This window comes from Barbus barbus (assembly GCF_936440315.1).
Source record: "Barbus barbus genome assembly, chromosome: 35".
Taxonomy (NCBI): domain Eukaryota; kingdom Metazoa; phylum Chordata; class Actinopteri; order Cypriniformes; family Cyprinidae; genus Barbus; species Barbus barbus.
Window position 1 is genome coordinate 13,132,399 of NC_136763.1, and position 16,047 is coordinate 13,148,445.

A 16,047-nucleotide genomic window follows, 5' to 3' on the forward strand; every position below is an offset into this window, starting at 1 on the left:
GGGGGTTGTTGTGACAACAACATCAGGCTCCAGAAGCATGTTAGACAACCATTCAAAACTAGGCATGTATTCTGAATACATAGTCAAGTCACCTTTATTCATATAGCACTTTTAACAATACAGATTGTGTCAAAGCACTTAACAGTATCAAATTGGAGGATAGCGTGTCAGTAATGTATAAAAATAAGATTAAACACTCAATTTTCATTATTGAGTTCAGAGATGTTATTGTCTAGATCAGTTCAGTTTAAATAGTATCTGCGAAAATTGACGATGATCACTAGAAATTAAGTGTCCCAAAAGCAACTTACAAATTACTTCATTAATGAAGATTTTTTTAAATTCACATGATCCTTCAGAAATCATTCTAATATGCTGATTTGCCACTAAAGAAAATCATAATTTCTTTATATTATCAAGTTTGAAAACAGTTTTTTTGTTCTTTATGGAAATTTTTTTTAAGGACATTTTGATTGCATAGAAAGTTTAAAAGATAATTTTTTTACAGGAATCTATTCTAACATTATAAATACTTAATACTTAGAAGTATTAATTTTTATTTATTTATTTATTTTACTGACACCAAACATTTAAACAGTAGTGTATCTACTCATCTCTCTGTCAATGTATTTTATTATCATAGACATAGACATATTTATATAATTCATCCATTCAGCCTTGCCAAGGTGACTTTTTTCGTGACTCCAAAGTTATCAGTCACATGGCATTTACTGCTTAGATGATTGGTTTAAAAAATGTTTGCGGAACTGATTACAATAAAAATAGAGATTAATGGGAAAGTTAACAAATAATTTTACAGTAATTAAATTAACTGTAATTCTTAACCCTTGGAAAATAACAAGCTAGGATAAGGGGGGCTGTGAATCAAGAATTTTTTAAAATTCCCTCAAGGTATTCAATGCTTTTGGCCATCTGAATAATGATGAACCCTGGCAAAGAATATTAAAACACCAAAAATATGTGGCATCTGAATTTAATGAGATTTTCAAAATTTTTGACAGTTTTTCTTTTTATTCCATGTAAAAACTATCATAAAGCTGAGAAAAACATTTAAAATCTTAGTTTTGAGAAACGCCAAGAAGAAAAGAAAACTCCCAAGGTGAAAGAACAACAAATTTATTACTAAAGACAAAGACAAACTCTTCGCTCTCTGTGTTCTATAAATGATGTCATGGCTATAAATGATTCATTGCACTATATTATCACAGATAGATCTTTCATCCCCTGTCCTGTCCATGCCCATACATGCGAGTCGCATTAAAACGGACCTCTGCTGGGGGGGTAAGAGTGTCATGCATGAGGAACTGGAACCTACATTACATCAACCGAGAAGTGCTAAGAGAACAGAAAACTATAAAGCAACACCTATCGGATCATAAATATTGTTGACTTAGCACAGAGGTCCATTTTAAATTTCATGTAATATCCATGGACCTTGTTGTAAATTGTATTATGGATGGGCTGTTAAATTGAAATGTTGTAAATAAACTACTTTGTCCCCTCACAAAACAAGGTTTACAACCAGGCTCCATGATATTATCCATTGCTACAGGTCATAAAAATGCTTTTACCAACTGCATATATCCTCTCTATAAACAAGGAGCCATTCTGCATCAAATGTGTACATTAAATATAAATAGTAGGTTATTACCAGATGACACGGTTCTGTGCATGCACCATGACACCTGGAAAATCATGGCCGTTTAGTTATTTATGTTTAGATTCAATAAGGGACATCAAGGAAATGCTTTTTCCCCACCAAACACACTCTCTGCACCAGCAAGAGCTCAGGGAATAAAGAGAATGGGTTTTTGATTTAATCGATCAGTCCTCACACTCACAGTATCACCTGCATTTCACCTCAAATAATGAAAAAAATTATTTTCAATGAGGGAAAGCAATCTGTATTTCGTATTGTACATCATTTTTGACAGGATATATGAAAACTGTGATGACATGATACAAAATTTAGCATGAATTACGGCTTGTTGTATACACCTATTTGCAACCTGTTCTTATGATGAAAACGTACAATTATAAGTGCTCGCTGTTTAACCCAGTTTAGTGTTAATTTCTGTTGGAAACTGGAGTGAATGTCCAGCGCTCTCTCCACCCTCAATACCACGACTGAGGTGCCCTTGAGCAAGGCACCGAACCCCCAACTGCTCCCCGGGCGCCGCAGCATAAATGGCTGCCCACTGCTCCGGGTGTGTGTTCACGGTGTGTGTGTGTTCACTGCTGTGTGTGTGCACGTTGGATGGGTTAAATGCAGAGCACAAATTCCAAGTATGGGTCACCATACTTGGCCGTATGTCACTTCACTTCACTTTAAAACTGCAGTGATATGTACTTATTGGTACGTACAGTCATGGCCAAAAATATCGGCACCCTTGCAATTCTGTCAGAAAATGCAACCATTCTCTCAGAAAATTGTTGCAGTCGCAAATGTTTTGGTACTCATGTACCATGTTTATTTTTTTTGCATTGGAACAACAAAAAAACAGAAGAAAAGTCAAACTTTTTTATGCCTTTGTGTCAGTAGTGGTATCCTCCTGGGTCTCCTAACATAGTGTTCCTTTTCATTCAGATGGTGACGGATAGATGCGATGCGAGCTGACACTGTTGTACCCAGTGTCTGCAGATCAGCTTGAATTTGTTTGGAAGTTAATCGAGGTTCTTTATCCATCATTCAAACAATCCGTTGTAATTTTTCATTAATTTTGCTCTTCCGCCCATGTCCAGGGAGGTTAGCTACAGTGCCATGGGCTGTAAACTTCTTGAATGAATGAATGAATGAATGAATGATGCATTTATATAGCGCATTTATTGTGTATTGCCGTACACCCAAAGCGCTTTACAATCATGTGGGGGTCTCTCCTCAACCACCACCAGTGTGCAGCATCCACTTGGATGATCTTGATGATATTGCGAACAGTGGACACAAGTGCATTAAGATCTCTGGAGATGGACTTGTAGCCTTGAGATTGTCCATGATTTTCCACAATTTTCTCTCTCAAATCCAAAGACAACTTTCTTTTCTCCATGCTCAGTGTGACACACAACACAAAGGTTGTGTCAACTTTTCTCCATTTTAACTGGTTGCAAGTGTGATTGCCACAGGTGTGTCTAATTACAAATTATAGGAGCATCACATGCTTGAAAAGCAATTATTTCTTACAATTTTGACAAGGTACCAATAATTTTGTCCAGTCCATTTTTGAGTTCTGTGTGAAATTGGTTCAAGTCTGACTTTTCTTCTCTGTTTTTTTGTGTTGTTGCAGTGCAAACAAAACCAATAAGCACGCGAATACCAAAACATTTGCAATTGGAACAATTTTCTGAGAGAAGTGTTGCATTTTCTGACAGAATTGCAAGGGTGCCGATATTTTTGGCCATGACTATTTCATGCCTTGTGAAAAACATTCCCACAGGTACGTTTTCATCATGAGATTAGGTAGCCTAATTTTTAAAGAATATTTTAAAAGCAAGTGAATGAATGAATGAATGAATGAATAGGGCTGTCAAATAAAAATGTAAAATTAAATTAAATGACATGCCGATCAGTGAATCCTCTGCAGTGAATGGGTGCCATCAGAATGCGAGCCAAAACAACTGATAAACATCACAATAATCCACAAGTAATTCATACGATTAATGCGATGATATGCGGGAGAGTACATTTTCAGCAAACATTTATTTTTGGGTAAACTAATTTCTTTAAATTGACAGCCCTATAAATAAAGTTATTAAATTCACAGATTTGGTAAATAGCTATATTGTAACATCAAATTTGAAACATGAATTATGAGTCATGTTAGAATGTCAGGAAAAAATGTGTGATGCAATAATATGTTAGTTACAAATGTTATGTATCCTTATGTTATGTAATGCTTTCAGTCATTTATCAATCCTAAAGGAGAAGGACATGTATGAATCGATTAAAGTCAAAAATGCAAGGCAAAAAATGCTTTAGTTTTTGATTAATAGTCCAAAGGCAGGTGAAATTAATGCCGCTCTTTTCATACCTTTCCCTTTCAAGAGACCTTCATTGGACCAACAGGAATGGAAAACACCCAAGAATAAAAAATTATTAGGGGAGAAAGAGTGAGAAAAAATGGATAAAACAAAACATTTGTGTCATCAAAGAGGCACTTAAAAGAAAAATAAGAGGAAAAGGAAAATGATGCAGTGAACATCATAATTATAAAGAGCCCTCAGCAAATAATCTGTCGTTAGGTTGTTGTTTATTTTCTAGATGTGGCATTCTATTGAATACAGATCACTGACAAAATCCAAGGGCTCTGATTTCCAGCACACTCTCCTCCCAGATTGTAGGAAATGCATTATAAATTATGAAAGCCAAAGGCTATCATAGACTCAATGAATTGAAAAACCATACATTTTCCTAGCAAACTCCTTGCATGCAAATATACATTCAACTGAGTTTCCTCTGAACAAAGCAGAATCATTTTCACGTTTTATGCTATCATTGAATGTAGTGTACTGTACTTTCCATTGAACAACATTTAAAGGGTGTTGAACGTGGGAGGAAGATCCTTGGTTCCTTTTTTTATAAATAAACCTTAACATTACAGTACCAGCTTTTAAAATATTAACCTTACAAAGAAAACTAATGAATCATGAGAGTAAAAATATTTTAAGAGGGAATAAAATGCTTCAGTACTTGACATTTTATTTCAGGTTAAAGCTTTTAATACCTATTCCAATTCACTCTCGGAGATGAACAGCTTTTTATGAACCATGCGATAAGTGTTTTAAGTGGTGCTGTAAGTGTTTACAGTATCGTGTCCTAAATTGGCAAGTTTCAAGTGACAAGCAGTTTGCTCTTCTTAAAAAGCACATCTATGTTTTATGTTACATTATGTTTAGGGTGACCATATGTTCTCTTTTTATCCCGGACATGTTTTAGCTGGGATTTCTAAATTGCATAAAATGTCTGGGTTTTGTCTGTGTTTTCTTATTGTTATCATACTTGAAGTTAATGACTGAAAAGTAATTTGACCAATAACGTACATAATCAACCGATGGTGGCGTGCGAGACGGTGGGATCTACACAGAACAATCAAACCAATACAAATATACGTACATTTAATGTATGAGAACTGTAAAGAGCACATCAATAGGAAAACAAACCATAAACCTGGACATTATAGGTAATTTAGAGATCCCAGCCAGGACATAGTTGGGGAAAAAACAGGACATATGGTCATGTTTTACGTAAAACCCTGAAAACATCCTGTCACTATCCACACCTGAGCTGCTAGTAGCTAGCTTTTCACCCTAGCTGCTATATTGCATCGTGTTTGATTAGGACACGGTGTGTTTACTTTCATAAAATTGCTGGATTGCATCTAAAATAAAGGGACCAAGAAGTTTAACACCTTTGAAGAGCTCAAACACTGATTAGACAGCAGCTTTAGTCCCCGTCCTGTCATCCACATATAGGCTAACCAATGACATGCTCAGGCTGAGATGATGTGCTGAAACCAAATACCTGTTCTCGTTCCTTAACAACCCAGCCGCCAATTTGAAAGAGGAGGGGGAAGAAAGGGGTTCATGAAGATGGAGTTGACCGCAACATTCACATGTTAGATGGAGAGAGACATTAGGAAGTAGAAAGGGAGGGCTTAAGCATAACTTGCATCTTAGTATTCCTAAGCTAATCAGTTACTGAAGATCGGTGATGTCGATCTCCTTAAAGTGAATTAGCTATGACAAAAGGTGAACCATTTAATATTATATAACTGTTAATAATGTGGCACATGAGTGGTTTTATTAAAAATGCTGTAGTCCAAATGGCTAGAGCATGTTTTTCAATTAGTGGTTAAGAGGATTACACCAAATCAAACTACAAATGCATGTTACATTTCTACTGAAATGTCAAATATAGCTTAGGTGCAGTGTTGGAGAAGCTATTAGTGTATCTGATACCGCTCCCTGTAGCCTATATAGTGCACTTTTGTAATTGCAAGTGAACAACTTCAGTCATTTATACCTACAATGCACTATTTGAGCTCAAATACACTGGCTAGAGCACTATTTCACAAAATCCACCATGGATTCACTCAATTTTGTCACTCCTTGCTAATATAGTGCATTCAATTGCCATACACTATATAGGAGTTAGTGAATGAGAGCAATTTTGGACCGCTTGTGTTTAGCTTGCTATGCTAATCAAGCTACATTTCTGAAAAGTTAACAAATGTTAAAATTTACAAGCTAACTAAAATATTATTAAATTATTTATATTATCATCCAACTGAAAAATGTTAAGTTTGAAGAGTTGCTATAGTTTATTCTCAACATTGCATAAGTAACATGACAATTACTAGCTTATCAAGCTAGAGATACTGGTTCAGATGTATAATGTCTGCCCTCGCTGACACTTTCCTTTACTCTTTGTACCCAGGTTGTAATATCCACACCATATTGAATGATGTGGGCTTATACAACAAAACCTTAAAAATAGGTGAATTAAAAATGTTTGTTTGTTAAGGTTCACACCGCCCTAACAAATGCCAACAGGTTAACACACTGTCCCCGAACAAAAGCCATCAAGGGCCAGTGCTAGTTAACGAAAACTGAAATGATTCAAAATAGTTTTCTTTAATTGCAAAACAGCTGAAATATAATAAATAAATGATAGAATAAAAACGTCAAAAATACGCCCACTTCACTTCCTGCCCGCTCTCCAGTGTTGTATCATAATAAAGAAATCATTAAACCAGAAATGTTGCAATGGTAACTAACTGAAATAAGTTTAAGTACTAATATTATTGAACCTTAAATAAAATCATATGAAATAACTGATCAATTAAAATGAAAACTTAAAGTATAAACATTTCAGTTCATATTATTATTCAAAATATTAATAAAGACTATAATAGTGTATTAATAATACTAAAGTAAGATTGTCAAGCACTGGAAGTTGGTGTTTGTTGGGGCAGTGTGAACTCCTCTTCAGAGTTACACACTAATTTCTTCCTGCCACTATAGGACTTCAGGGTGTGAAGTTATGAGATCTGTCTGGTTTAGAGAGCAGAGGTAGAACTGTTCAGGGAGGACTCATTTACAGAAGCTGATGTTGGTGAGGATGGTGATCAGGATGCCCAATGGAGAGTTTTTAACTCCATGGCAACCACAGTTTCCTGAGAAATTGGTGCATTGTTTTCCAGCTGAACTGAGATCTATAAACCGCAGCAGGCTTATTTTGTGTTTAAGTAATATAAAAGCCTCATCAACAAATGTTTTTGGGGGCGTTTATATAATTTGTTAATTAAAATGGTTTGGTTTACATGGTTAGTTGTTATTTTTGATTAAAATGAGAAAGACTTTCCCCTCTGCAGGGTGAGACCTAAGTTCAGGACCTGTAAAGGTTAAACAAAGTTATTCATCAACAAGTTCAATATCATAAATAGCAGAAAGTGCATATAAACAGTTCTAAAGTAAGGGTATTGAAAGCCTTTTCCCTTTATATGAACCCAAACAGCTGTTTCTGGAAAAAACAGCTTACTTTTATGGTAGAAGTGATCAAAAGTGCAAACTTACTGATAGTCAAATGAACCATCTTGATCTTTATGGTCAACAGCATCTAAGGTGAGGTCTTTCTTGTCTCTCACTAGTAAAAAGAAAAAGAAAAAAAAAAGCCATACGTAAAACAGTTGATAAAAAAAGGATCATTTACATATCATAAATAAATAACCCTGGGTTAATGTGGCTGTGCATTTGCTGCATTTTACCTGGATATTTTCCTCCACGACTCCTCTTGATGAAACAAACAATGAGCAGGATGAGAACCAATAGAGCGACGGCACACATCAGCCCAATGAACCAGCCCTGAGTAGCAATGTCTTCCTGCTCCTTGTAGGCTGTTAACAACCAAACACACACACAGAGAGGGGGGAGGAGAAAAAGAGAGGTAAAAAATAAAATGTTTAAGTTTTGTAACGATATACCCATAAGCAAGAATGGCAGAAATCAACTCCCACAGATCATTTTACACATTAAGAAGCTTGTTCTCTTCCTGCTTGATTTATCAAGTCTGGAGAACAGCTGAACACAGTAACACCAAAATGGAGATCCTAATAAATCTCACTGACTTTCAGCAACATGGTAGGAGTCATTTGACAGCCATCCTTTATCAAAAACACATTAGTGGTGAGAACTGCGGATCTGGATTTGAATTACCCATCCTGATAATAACATCAGAGAACAGGGCGCTCTCTCCATGAAGAGTTATCTGATGAAAACGGAACCTGAGTAAAGCTCGGTTTAACCTAGTAATCAAATACTCCCGTTTTTAAAAAAAAACAACAACAAAACACACTCTTTTTAATAGATGCATCTTGCGAAACATTTTAGTCTCTCCTAATATTATAAAGTGATTAGAAAAAAGACAAGAATTTTTTTTTCCAGTTCTCTATTGAAAGGTATTTGGATATATACTACATTACAAAAGTTTGGGCTCAGTATTTTTAAATAATTATTTAAAAAATATATTTAAACATGTTTTAATATATTGTAAAATGTAATTTATTTCCGTGATGGCAACGCTAAATTTTTAGAAGCCATTACTACAGTCTTCAGTGTCACAAGATCTTTCAGACATCAGGATCATATGCTTATTTGGTGCTCAAGAAATTCTATAATTATCATCAGCTAACTGTTGTAAACGGTTGTGCTGCTTAATTTTGTGGAAACCATGATAGATATTTTTCATGATTTTTTTGATAAATAGAAATGCATTTAAAAGTAGAAGTCTTTTGAAAATTAAATTAAATTTACATTTAGAATTTAAGTTATAAATATATATTTAAATGTCTTTACTGCCACAATTGAACAATTTATTGCATCCTTGGTAAATAAAACTAACCATTTCTTGGTAACAGTTTAATTTAAGGGCCAATTCTCACTATTAACTATAGCTGCTTATTAGCATGCATATTACTAGCATACTGGCTGTTTATTAGTATTCATAAAGAACATATGTTTTATTCTGCATCACTGCATGGCCGTATTTTTGATCCCTTAATCATACCCCATACCTAAACTTATCATCTACATCTAACTATTAATAAGCAGCAAATTAGTTGTTTATTGAGGGAAAACTCTTAATTAATAATGAATATGTGTTCCCTATTCTAAAGTGATACCAATTTCTTTAAACTTTTTCTACTGAACCCAAACTTTTGAACATTGCATCTTATGTGCTTGTCGAACACTTAATTTCAAAACCACAGGCATTAGAGTCTACTCTGATATAATATAATATAATATATAAGGCCTAATAATAGTGGCATTTTCATGTGGAAAATCACAGAGGGATCTATCAGCGAGAGGAACAAACAATAAAGCCGATGATTTGGATTATGTTATGAGCTCGATCTTCTATACCGAAAAACAGAGCAAACATCCCACCTAAAATGGCATTTACACGGCTCAGGGATCCTTATCATCATGGGGATCAATATCTTATTGAGCGTGCTCTTACACAAAATGCTGTGAGATTTCATCTTGCTTGCACCACCTGAGGCACATACATCCTGCTGGAAAAAGAAGTTTGCTAATGCATCTGAAGCTTTGAACAAATGATCTTCAATGACAAATTCAAAAACACAAAATACTTTTTGTTCCCTACTATGAACCCATGCCCTTGGCATTGCTAGCACCATTCTTTACCAGTTACAGTACCAGTGACCGTTACCCATCAGTAAATATGACAAAATACAGTTTGCCCTTTCTTTCTCCCTTGTGTCTTAGCCAACCCTCACCTCTGCCTGTCTCGAACGTGACATAGTCGCTGCTGATGGAGTTGTGCTCATGGGAATACACCCGCAACCGATACTTGGCCCCGGCCACCAGCCCAGCCAGCTTAATGGGAGGCTGGTGGTTTACTTGTATGCTTTTCATCGACCCATTACCTTCAGGAGGAGACACAAGAGAGGTGCCCATCAAACCGAGCCCAAACTAAACTGACCAAAATGAAGATAGCAGGTCATGTTGGTCAATTGAGGAAACGTGCTGCATCCTAATCCACTCTATAGTCAAGATTCTTCTCTGTTCGGTGTGATATTTCTTAAGTGAGATTGTATATAAAAAGCAGACTGGGAGCAAAAATACTGGAATATCTTCACTCAGCACACATCAAAGTCTGGCGTTGGTGTATTAGGGGCATCATTTGCTTCAGTGACGCCTCTTAAAAGCTTTGATGTGAAGTTGCCGCTTAATATCTCACACTGGATTTGCTATAATGAACTCTGGTCTAGAGTGGAGGGAGGTGCACCTTGTCTCAATTATCCATAGACCGCATCTCAGCTCTGAGGAAGCCGAGAAGTGGAGAGACAAATTCCAATGGCATTGTCAAAAGGTGGGCATGATGACTCCGTGAGGTTCTATGATGTTCATAAGAAACCTAAATGAATTCATCATGCACTGTGTAACTCATGGGTTGACATGAGTTTGATGCAGATCCCTGCATATCAAAATGTGATCATATACAACATCCTTTGAAGCAAGCAGCCATTGGATTATATAACATGCATATCAAAATTCAATTACAGCACCTTAAAGTGCTACAAGATCTACAAGCTGAAGCTACGAGCAGGAAAGTACTTATCCCTTTTATTCATTCCCATTTATTAATGCTTTCAAAAAGCTTTAATTCCAGTGCTTACAAGGCACAGATATTCCACAAACATTCTGGCTAGGGTATGTTCCGAGTATTACACTTCTGGAACTGATAAATGTTTTTTCATATAAACAATTTACACAATTATGACAGGTCTTCTTGCATCTGTTTAACGCTCTATAGTCGTCTTTACAACAGCAAAACAGCGCTGATAGAGCATTTAAATACTCTAAATAAAGGCCTAAACAATTCTGACTGATAACAATAAGACAAGTATTATTTTTGTTATGGCCAATAAGCAATAAGTGACCGTTATTGTAAAAAGATACTATTTTGTCTAAAAATAAACTAAAACATTTTAGGCATTACAACTTATATAGCACTGATATTTTCCTTCAGGATTTATTTAAGTCTTTTAAGGAATTGGTCACCATATGGGAATAGTTGTCATCATTTACTCACCCTCCTGTTGTTCTAAACCTGTACAGGTACATCTAAAAAAATTAGAATATCTTGAAAAACTGATTTTTTTTTTTGTACCTTATTTAAAAAAGTTAAACTTTCATATACATTTTAGATTCATTACATGTAAAGACATTTCAAAAGTTTTTGTGTTTTAACTTTGATGATTAGAGCATACAGCTCATGAAAGTCAAAATCTAGTATCTCAAAATATTAGAATATTTCCTAAGATCAATCAAAAAAAGGATTTGCAAAGCAGAAAAGTTCAAGTTCCTTAAAGTATGTTAATTTCTGCACTCAATACTTGGTCGGGGCTCCTTTAGCACAAATTCCAGCATCAGTGAGGTGTGGCATGGAAGCGATCAGCCTGTGGCACTGCTGAGGCACTATTGAGCCTTCAGCTCGTCTGGATTGTTTGATCGACTGTCTCATCTTTCTCTTGAAAATATACAATAGATTCCATATGGGGTTCAGGTCAGGCATGTTGGCTGGCCAATCAAGCACAGTAATATCATGGTCAGCAAACCACTTGGAAGTGGTTTTGGCACGGTGGGCAGGTGCTAAAGTCATGCTGGAAAATGAAATCAGCATCTCCATAAAGCTTGTCAGCAGATGTAAGCATAAAGTGCTCCAAAGTCTCCTGGTAGACGGCTGCATTGACTTTGGACTTGATAATCGTCACTGACTGTGGAAACTTCAAACTGGACTTCAAGCTGCTTGGGTTCTGTGCCTCTCCAGTCTTCCTCCAGACATTGATTTCCAAATGAAATGCAAAATTTAAATTTATCTGAAAAGAGGACTTTGGACCACTGAGAAACAGTCCAGTTCTTTTTCTCCACAGCCCAGGTAAGATGCTTCTGACATTGTTTCTGGTTCAGAAGTGGCTTGGTAGCCCTTTTCCTGAAGACGTCTGAGCGTGGTGACTCTTGATGCACTGACTCCAGCTTCAGTACACTCCTTGTGAAACTCTCCCAAGTGTTTGAATCAGCTTTGCTTGACAATATTCTCAAGCTTGTGGTCATCCCTGTTGCTTGTGCACCTTTTCCTACCCAATTTCTTCCTTCCAGTCAACTTTGCATTTAATATGCTTTGATAAAGCACTCTGTGTACAGCCACTCCTTTCAGTAATGACTTTCTGTGACTTACCCTCTTTGTGGAGGGTGTCAATGATTGTCTTCTGGACCATTGCCAAGTCAGCAGTCTTCCCCATTATTGTGGTTTCAAAGAACAAGAGATACCCTGAATTTATACTGTAGAGATGGTCGTTTAATGAAACTCAAATATAAATATTCTAATATATGGAATTTGAGCTGTAAGCTCTAATCATCAAAATTCAAATAAAAAACTTTTGAAATGTTTTACTTTACATGTAATGAATGTAAAATATATATATGAAAGTTTCACTTTTTGAAATAAGTTACAAAAAAATGATGTTTTTCACAATAATCTAATTTTTTGAGATGTACCTGTATATACGTAGTCAACTGTTTGATTACCAGCATTCTTCAAAGTATCTTCCTTTTTGTTCAACATAAGAAAGAAACTCAAAGGTTCGGAACGACATGAAGGTGAGTAAATGATGATGATTTTAATTTTTTGGTGAACTACTGCTTTAATACTTTACTAAAGCCAAGTTATTCCCTACCTCTGCATCGGAAGCAATGTGCATTTAAATTATGTTTACTCCCATATTACATGCACAAAATGGGCTGATAACTTTTTAAATGTCACAATGTCCTGCTAAGATCAACAAAACATCTCATTCTACATATAATAAGACATTGTCACACACCATGCCTCACACGATGCATGCAGCTGCCACAATCTTGACAGGACATGGTGACAGGACGAGGAAGAGGGAGTGTATAATATATATATATATATATATATATATATATATATATATATATATATATATATATATATATATATATATATATATATATATATATATATATAATTAAATAGTGAGTCTACATGGGAAGTACTTTTGGAGAATGTGTACATATTCCTGATGTAATTTGATCCTATAATAATGCAGTACTACTTAATGAAAACCATTGATGCACCTCTTGGATGAAACCCAGATCCCTACAGCTACAGTACATTTTTCACCGGCTTGGTGGGATATTGCGTCAGGATGTACTGTACAACATGTTTCAAGGTTAAATGTGTTACACTGACTCTCCCCTTTGGTAAGTCCTTTCGTAGGAAACATTCACCTCATCATTATCTTTCTCTGAAATGTTTCCACCAAAGGAAAAAAACAAAGCCCAAGAGGCATCAATCAAATGTGGCAGGCTTGCTGGCATAATCTTATCAAGGAATGGGACAATGGTGGCCAATATGAACAATAAGCCAAGCAGCTGTGGGCAGCCAGAAAACGAGTGCAGCTGGGAAGCCAATGGCTGAGGTAAGGGTGGAGTTAGCAAATCACATCTGATGAGCTGGACAGATAGCTCAAGGGCAAAGGAGCAAGCGAGAGAGCAAAAAAGTGAATGAGAGAGAGAGACTTTGGTAGAGAAGTATACACTAGTTAAACACTAGTTACGTATTGCATGTATCTTTTCCATGCTGTGACCATCTTAAACATGCACAGGTACACCAGAACACTGACAGAGGATGAAGAATGGTTTTTGATTTACATTCATCTGTGTAATCAAAAAGAATTAAGGGCACTGGAAAAATAAATAAATAAAATCAGTATTTTGTCTTGGTTTCCAGTTTAAAAAAAAAAGTACAAAAAAAACTAACAAGATAAATTCTCCAAGAAATCAATGTTATATTATATTATATGAGCTTAATAATATAATGTGCCTTTTAGTTTTAAGCATAAATCTAACAATATTTAGTAAGGTTCAAGCTTAAAACAAGAAAAAATATTTCCATTATTGAATTAATATCTAACATAATATTTAAAAAGCTAAACAAATTATATATATATTTTTGCAGCATGTTTTCTGAGGACAACTCTTATACATAAATACACACCTAAAAATGTTTATATATTTTTTAATGGTAAAAAAAAAAAAAAAAGGACAGAACTGTCAAAAAACCGAAGTGAATGCAGTACTTTAAATAATAAGTGTGGACTGCTGGGTGCCTCAAAGTCACTGCTTTACGGACCAAAATCCTCTGTGGCTCAATTAGACCAGGTCTCTGTCATTTCTTTTTTTCAGTCTCAAGGCGTCTCTCCCCCTCATAGATTTAGTCAAATCTCTCCCTGTTCTTAGCCACCAGTGAGAACTAGAGCTTTCTAAAGGGGACATGCATGACTGCTGATGACACAAAGCACAACGCAGTATTGCAGTTAGATATGATATTATTGAGTAACATGCTGGAGCAATGCTTCAGTTTGGTGTTAAAACACAAGTTAACAAGCTAAACAAATACTGTGGACAAAAAACATTACAGAGAATCACAACAGGGAGATATCATAAATGCTAGACAATTCAAACAACATTTACAATACCTCCCTTTCAAATAAACCTGAGCTCCCTGTAATGTTTATGACGATGTTCTTCAAATTTGCCATATAAGTGAGGCCCAATTAAACATTACGAGAGGAAGATTTGGGTCTCCAGCAGGCCCAGTAAAATCTAGCGTTCCCTTTATAAGCTCTCAATAGGTGCATCTGGCTCTTACTGTCCAGTGTGAACTCTAGCACAAACTCGCTGCTGTCAACGGAGAAGTTGTGCTTCCAGCTGACGTTAGCATAGTCATTGTTAGCATCCACGGTCAGATTCCAGATCTTTACATTCGGGGCTATGCAGAACAGGTGGGAGAGGAGTACACTTCAATATTTTCTGATACAAACACTGGTACATATGGTGAAACTTAAAGACCCCATGAAACCTAAATTTGACTTTTGTATCTTTTAGATAATATAGATTACCTAGCTTTGAGGTCATCTATATGCTAGTATAGTTGACAAAATAATATATGATCCGCTGGGAAAAATGCTTCGGGGCACATCTAAATTTGTCGATAAAATGCTCTCTAGAATGAAAATATTCCCTTAAATGGTCACATAAACTTAACTTTCTGTCCATTATCAATAATATAGTGATGCATAAAGCACCACTTCAATATAGCTCAATATACCTCAAGCAAAATCGAAGAGTGAACTGGTGTGACATCTATTCAAACTAAATCTGGTCAAAATTAAGTTTGTTTGAAATTTGTTTCGGTAGTTCAAAACTCAAAAAGTTCACCAAAGTGAACTTTCTGGAAAAGTTTGCGCTAACTGGTAAACACTTTTATAAATAAAGTTATATTATTGAGATTATAGCACGCAGCATATATTTGAATATTCATCTAAACACCACTCTAGAAAGAGTATATTGGGGCCTCTATACCAACTGCTAGCAATAGTAAGTAGTACATCATAGTTACATGGTTCACAGCAGATATTAGTTTCAGATTATTAGCTATTAAAAACATTACAGTGCTACAGTGCCATGAAAAGGTTTTTGCCCCATTCCTGTTTTTTTTGTTTTTGGCATACAGTGGAAAAAAATAAAAAAAATAATTTGATCCCCTGCTGACTTTGATCATTTCTTTGTCAGTGGGAAACATACAGTCTATAATTTTAATGGTAGGTTTATTTGAACAGTGAGAGACAGAAAAACAAAAAAATCCAGAAAAACGCATTTTAATGAGTCCAATAAGTATTAGATCCCCTATCAATCAGCAAGATTTCTGGCTCCTAGGTGTCTTTTATACAGGTAAGGAGCTGAGATTAGGAGCACTCTCTTAAAGGGAGTGCTCCTAATCTCATCTTGTTACCTGTATAAAAGACACCTGTTCACAGAAGCAATCAATCCGATTCCAAACTCTCCACCATGGCCAAGACCAAAGAGCTTTCCAAGAATGTCAGGGATAAGATTGGGATAAGAAGACCTACACAAGACTGG

At 35.7% G+C, this 16,047-nt stretch overlaps 1 protein-coding gene across 6 annotated transcripts in view; it reads right to left on the bottom strand.

Annotated features, from left to right (window-relative positions):
* Window positions 1–16,047, bottom strand: part of LOC306854964 (neurofascin-like) — a 68,566-nt gene that overhangs the window by 3,688 nt on the left and 48,831 nt on the right. For 5 of the 6 annotated variants that reach the window (XM_079393305.1, XM_079393306.1, XM_079393303.1 and 2 more), the window contains 2 exons: window positions 7,782–7,910; window positions 7,591–7,660 (listed from right to left, as the gene is read on the bottom strand). In XM_079393305.1, coding sequence (XP_079249431.1) covers window positions 7,591–7,660; window positions 7,782–7,910 — 199 coding nt within the window. Of the gene's footprint in view, window positions 1–7,590; window positions 7,661–7,781; window positions 7,911–9,812; window positions 9,963–14,776; window positions 14,897–16,047 lie in introns of all 6 variants that reach the window. The other variant, XM_079393308.1, reaches the window with a different exon arrangement.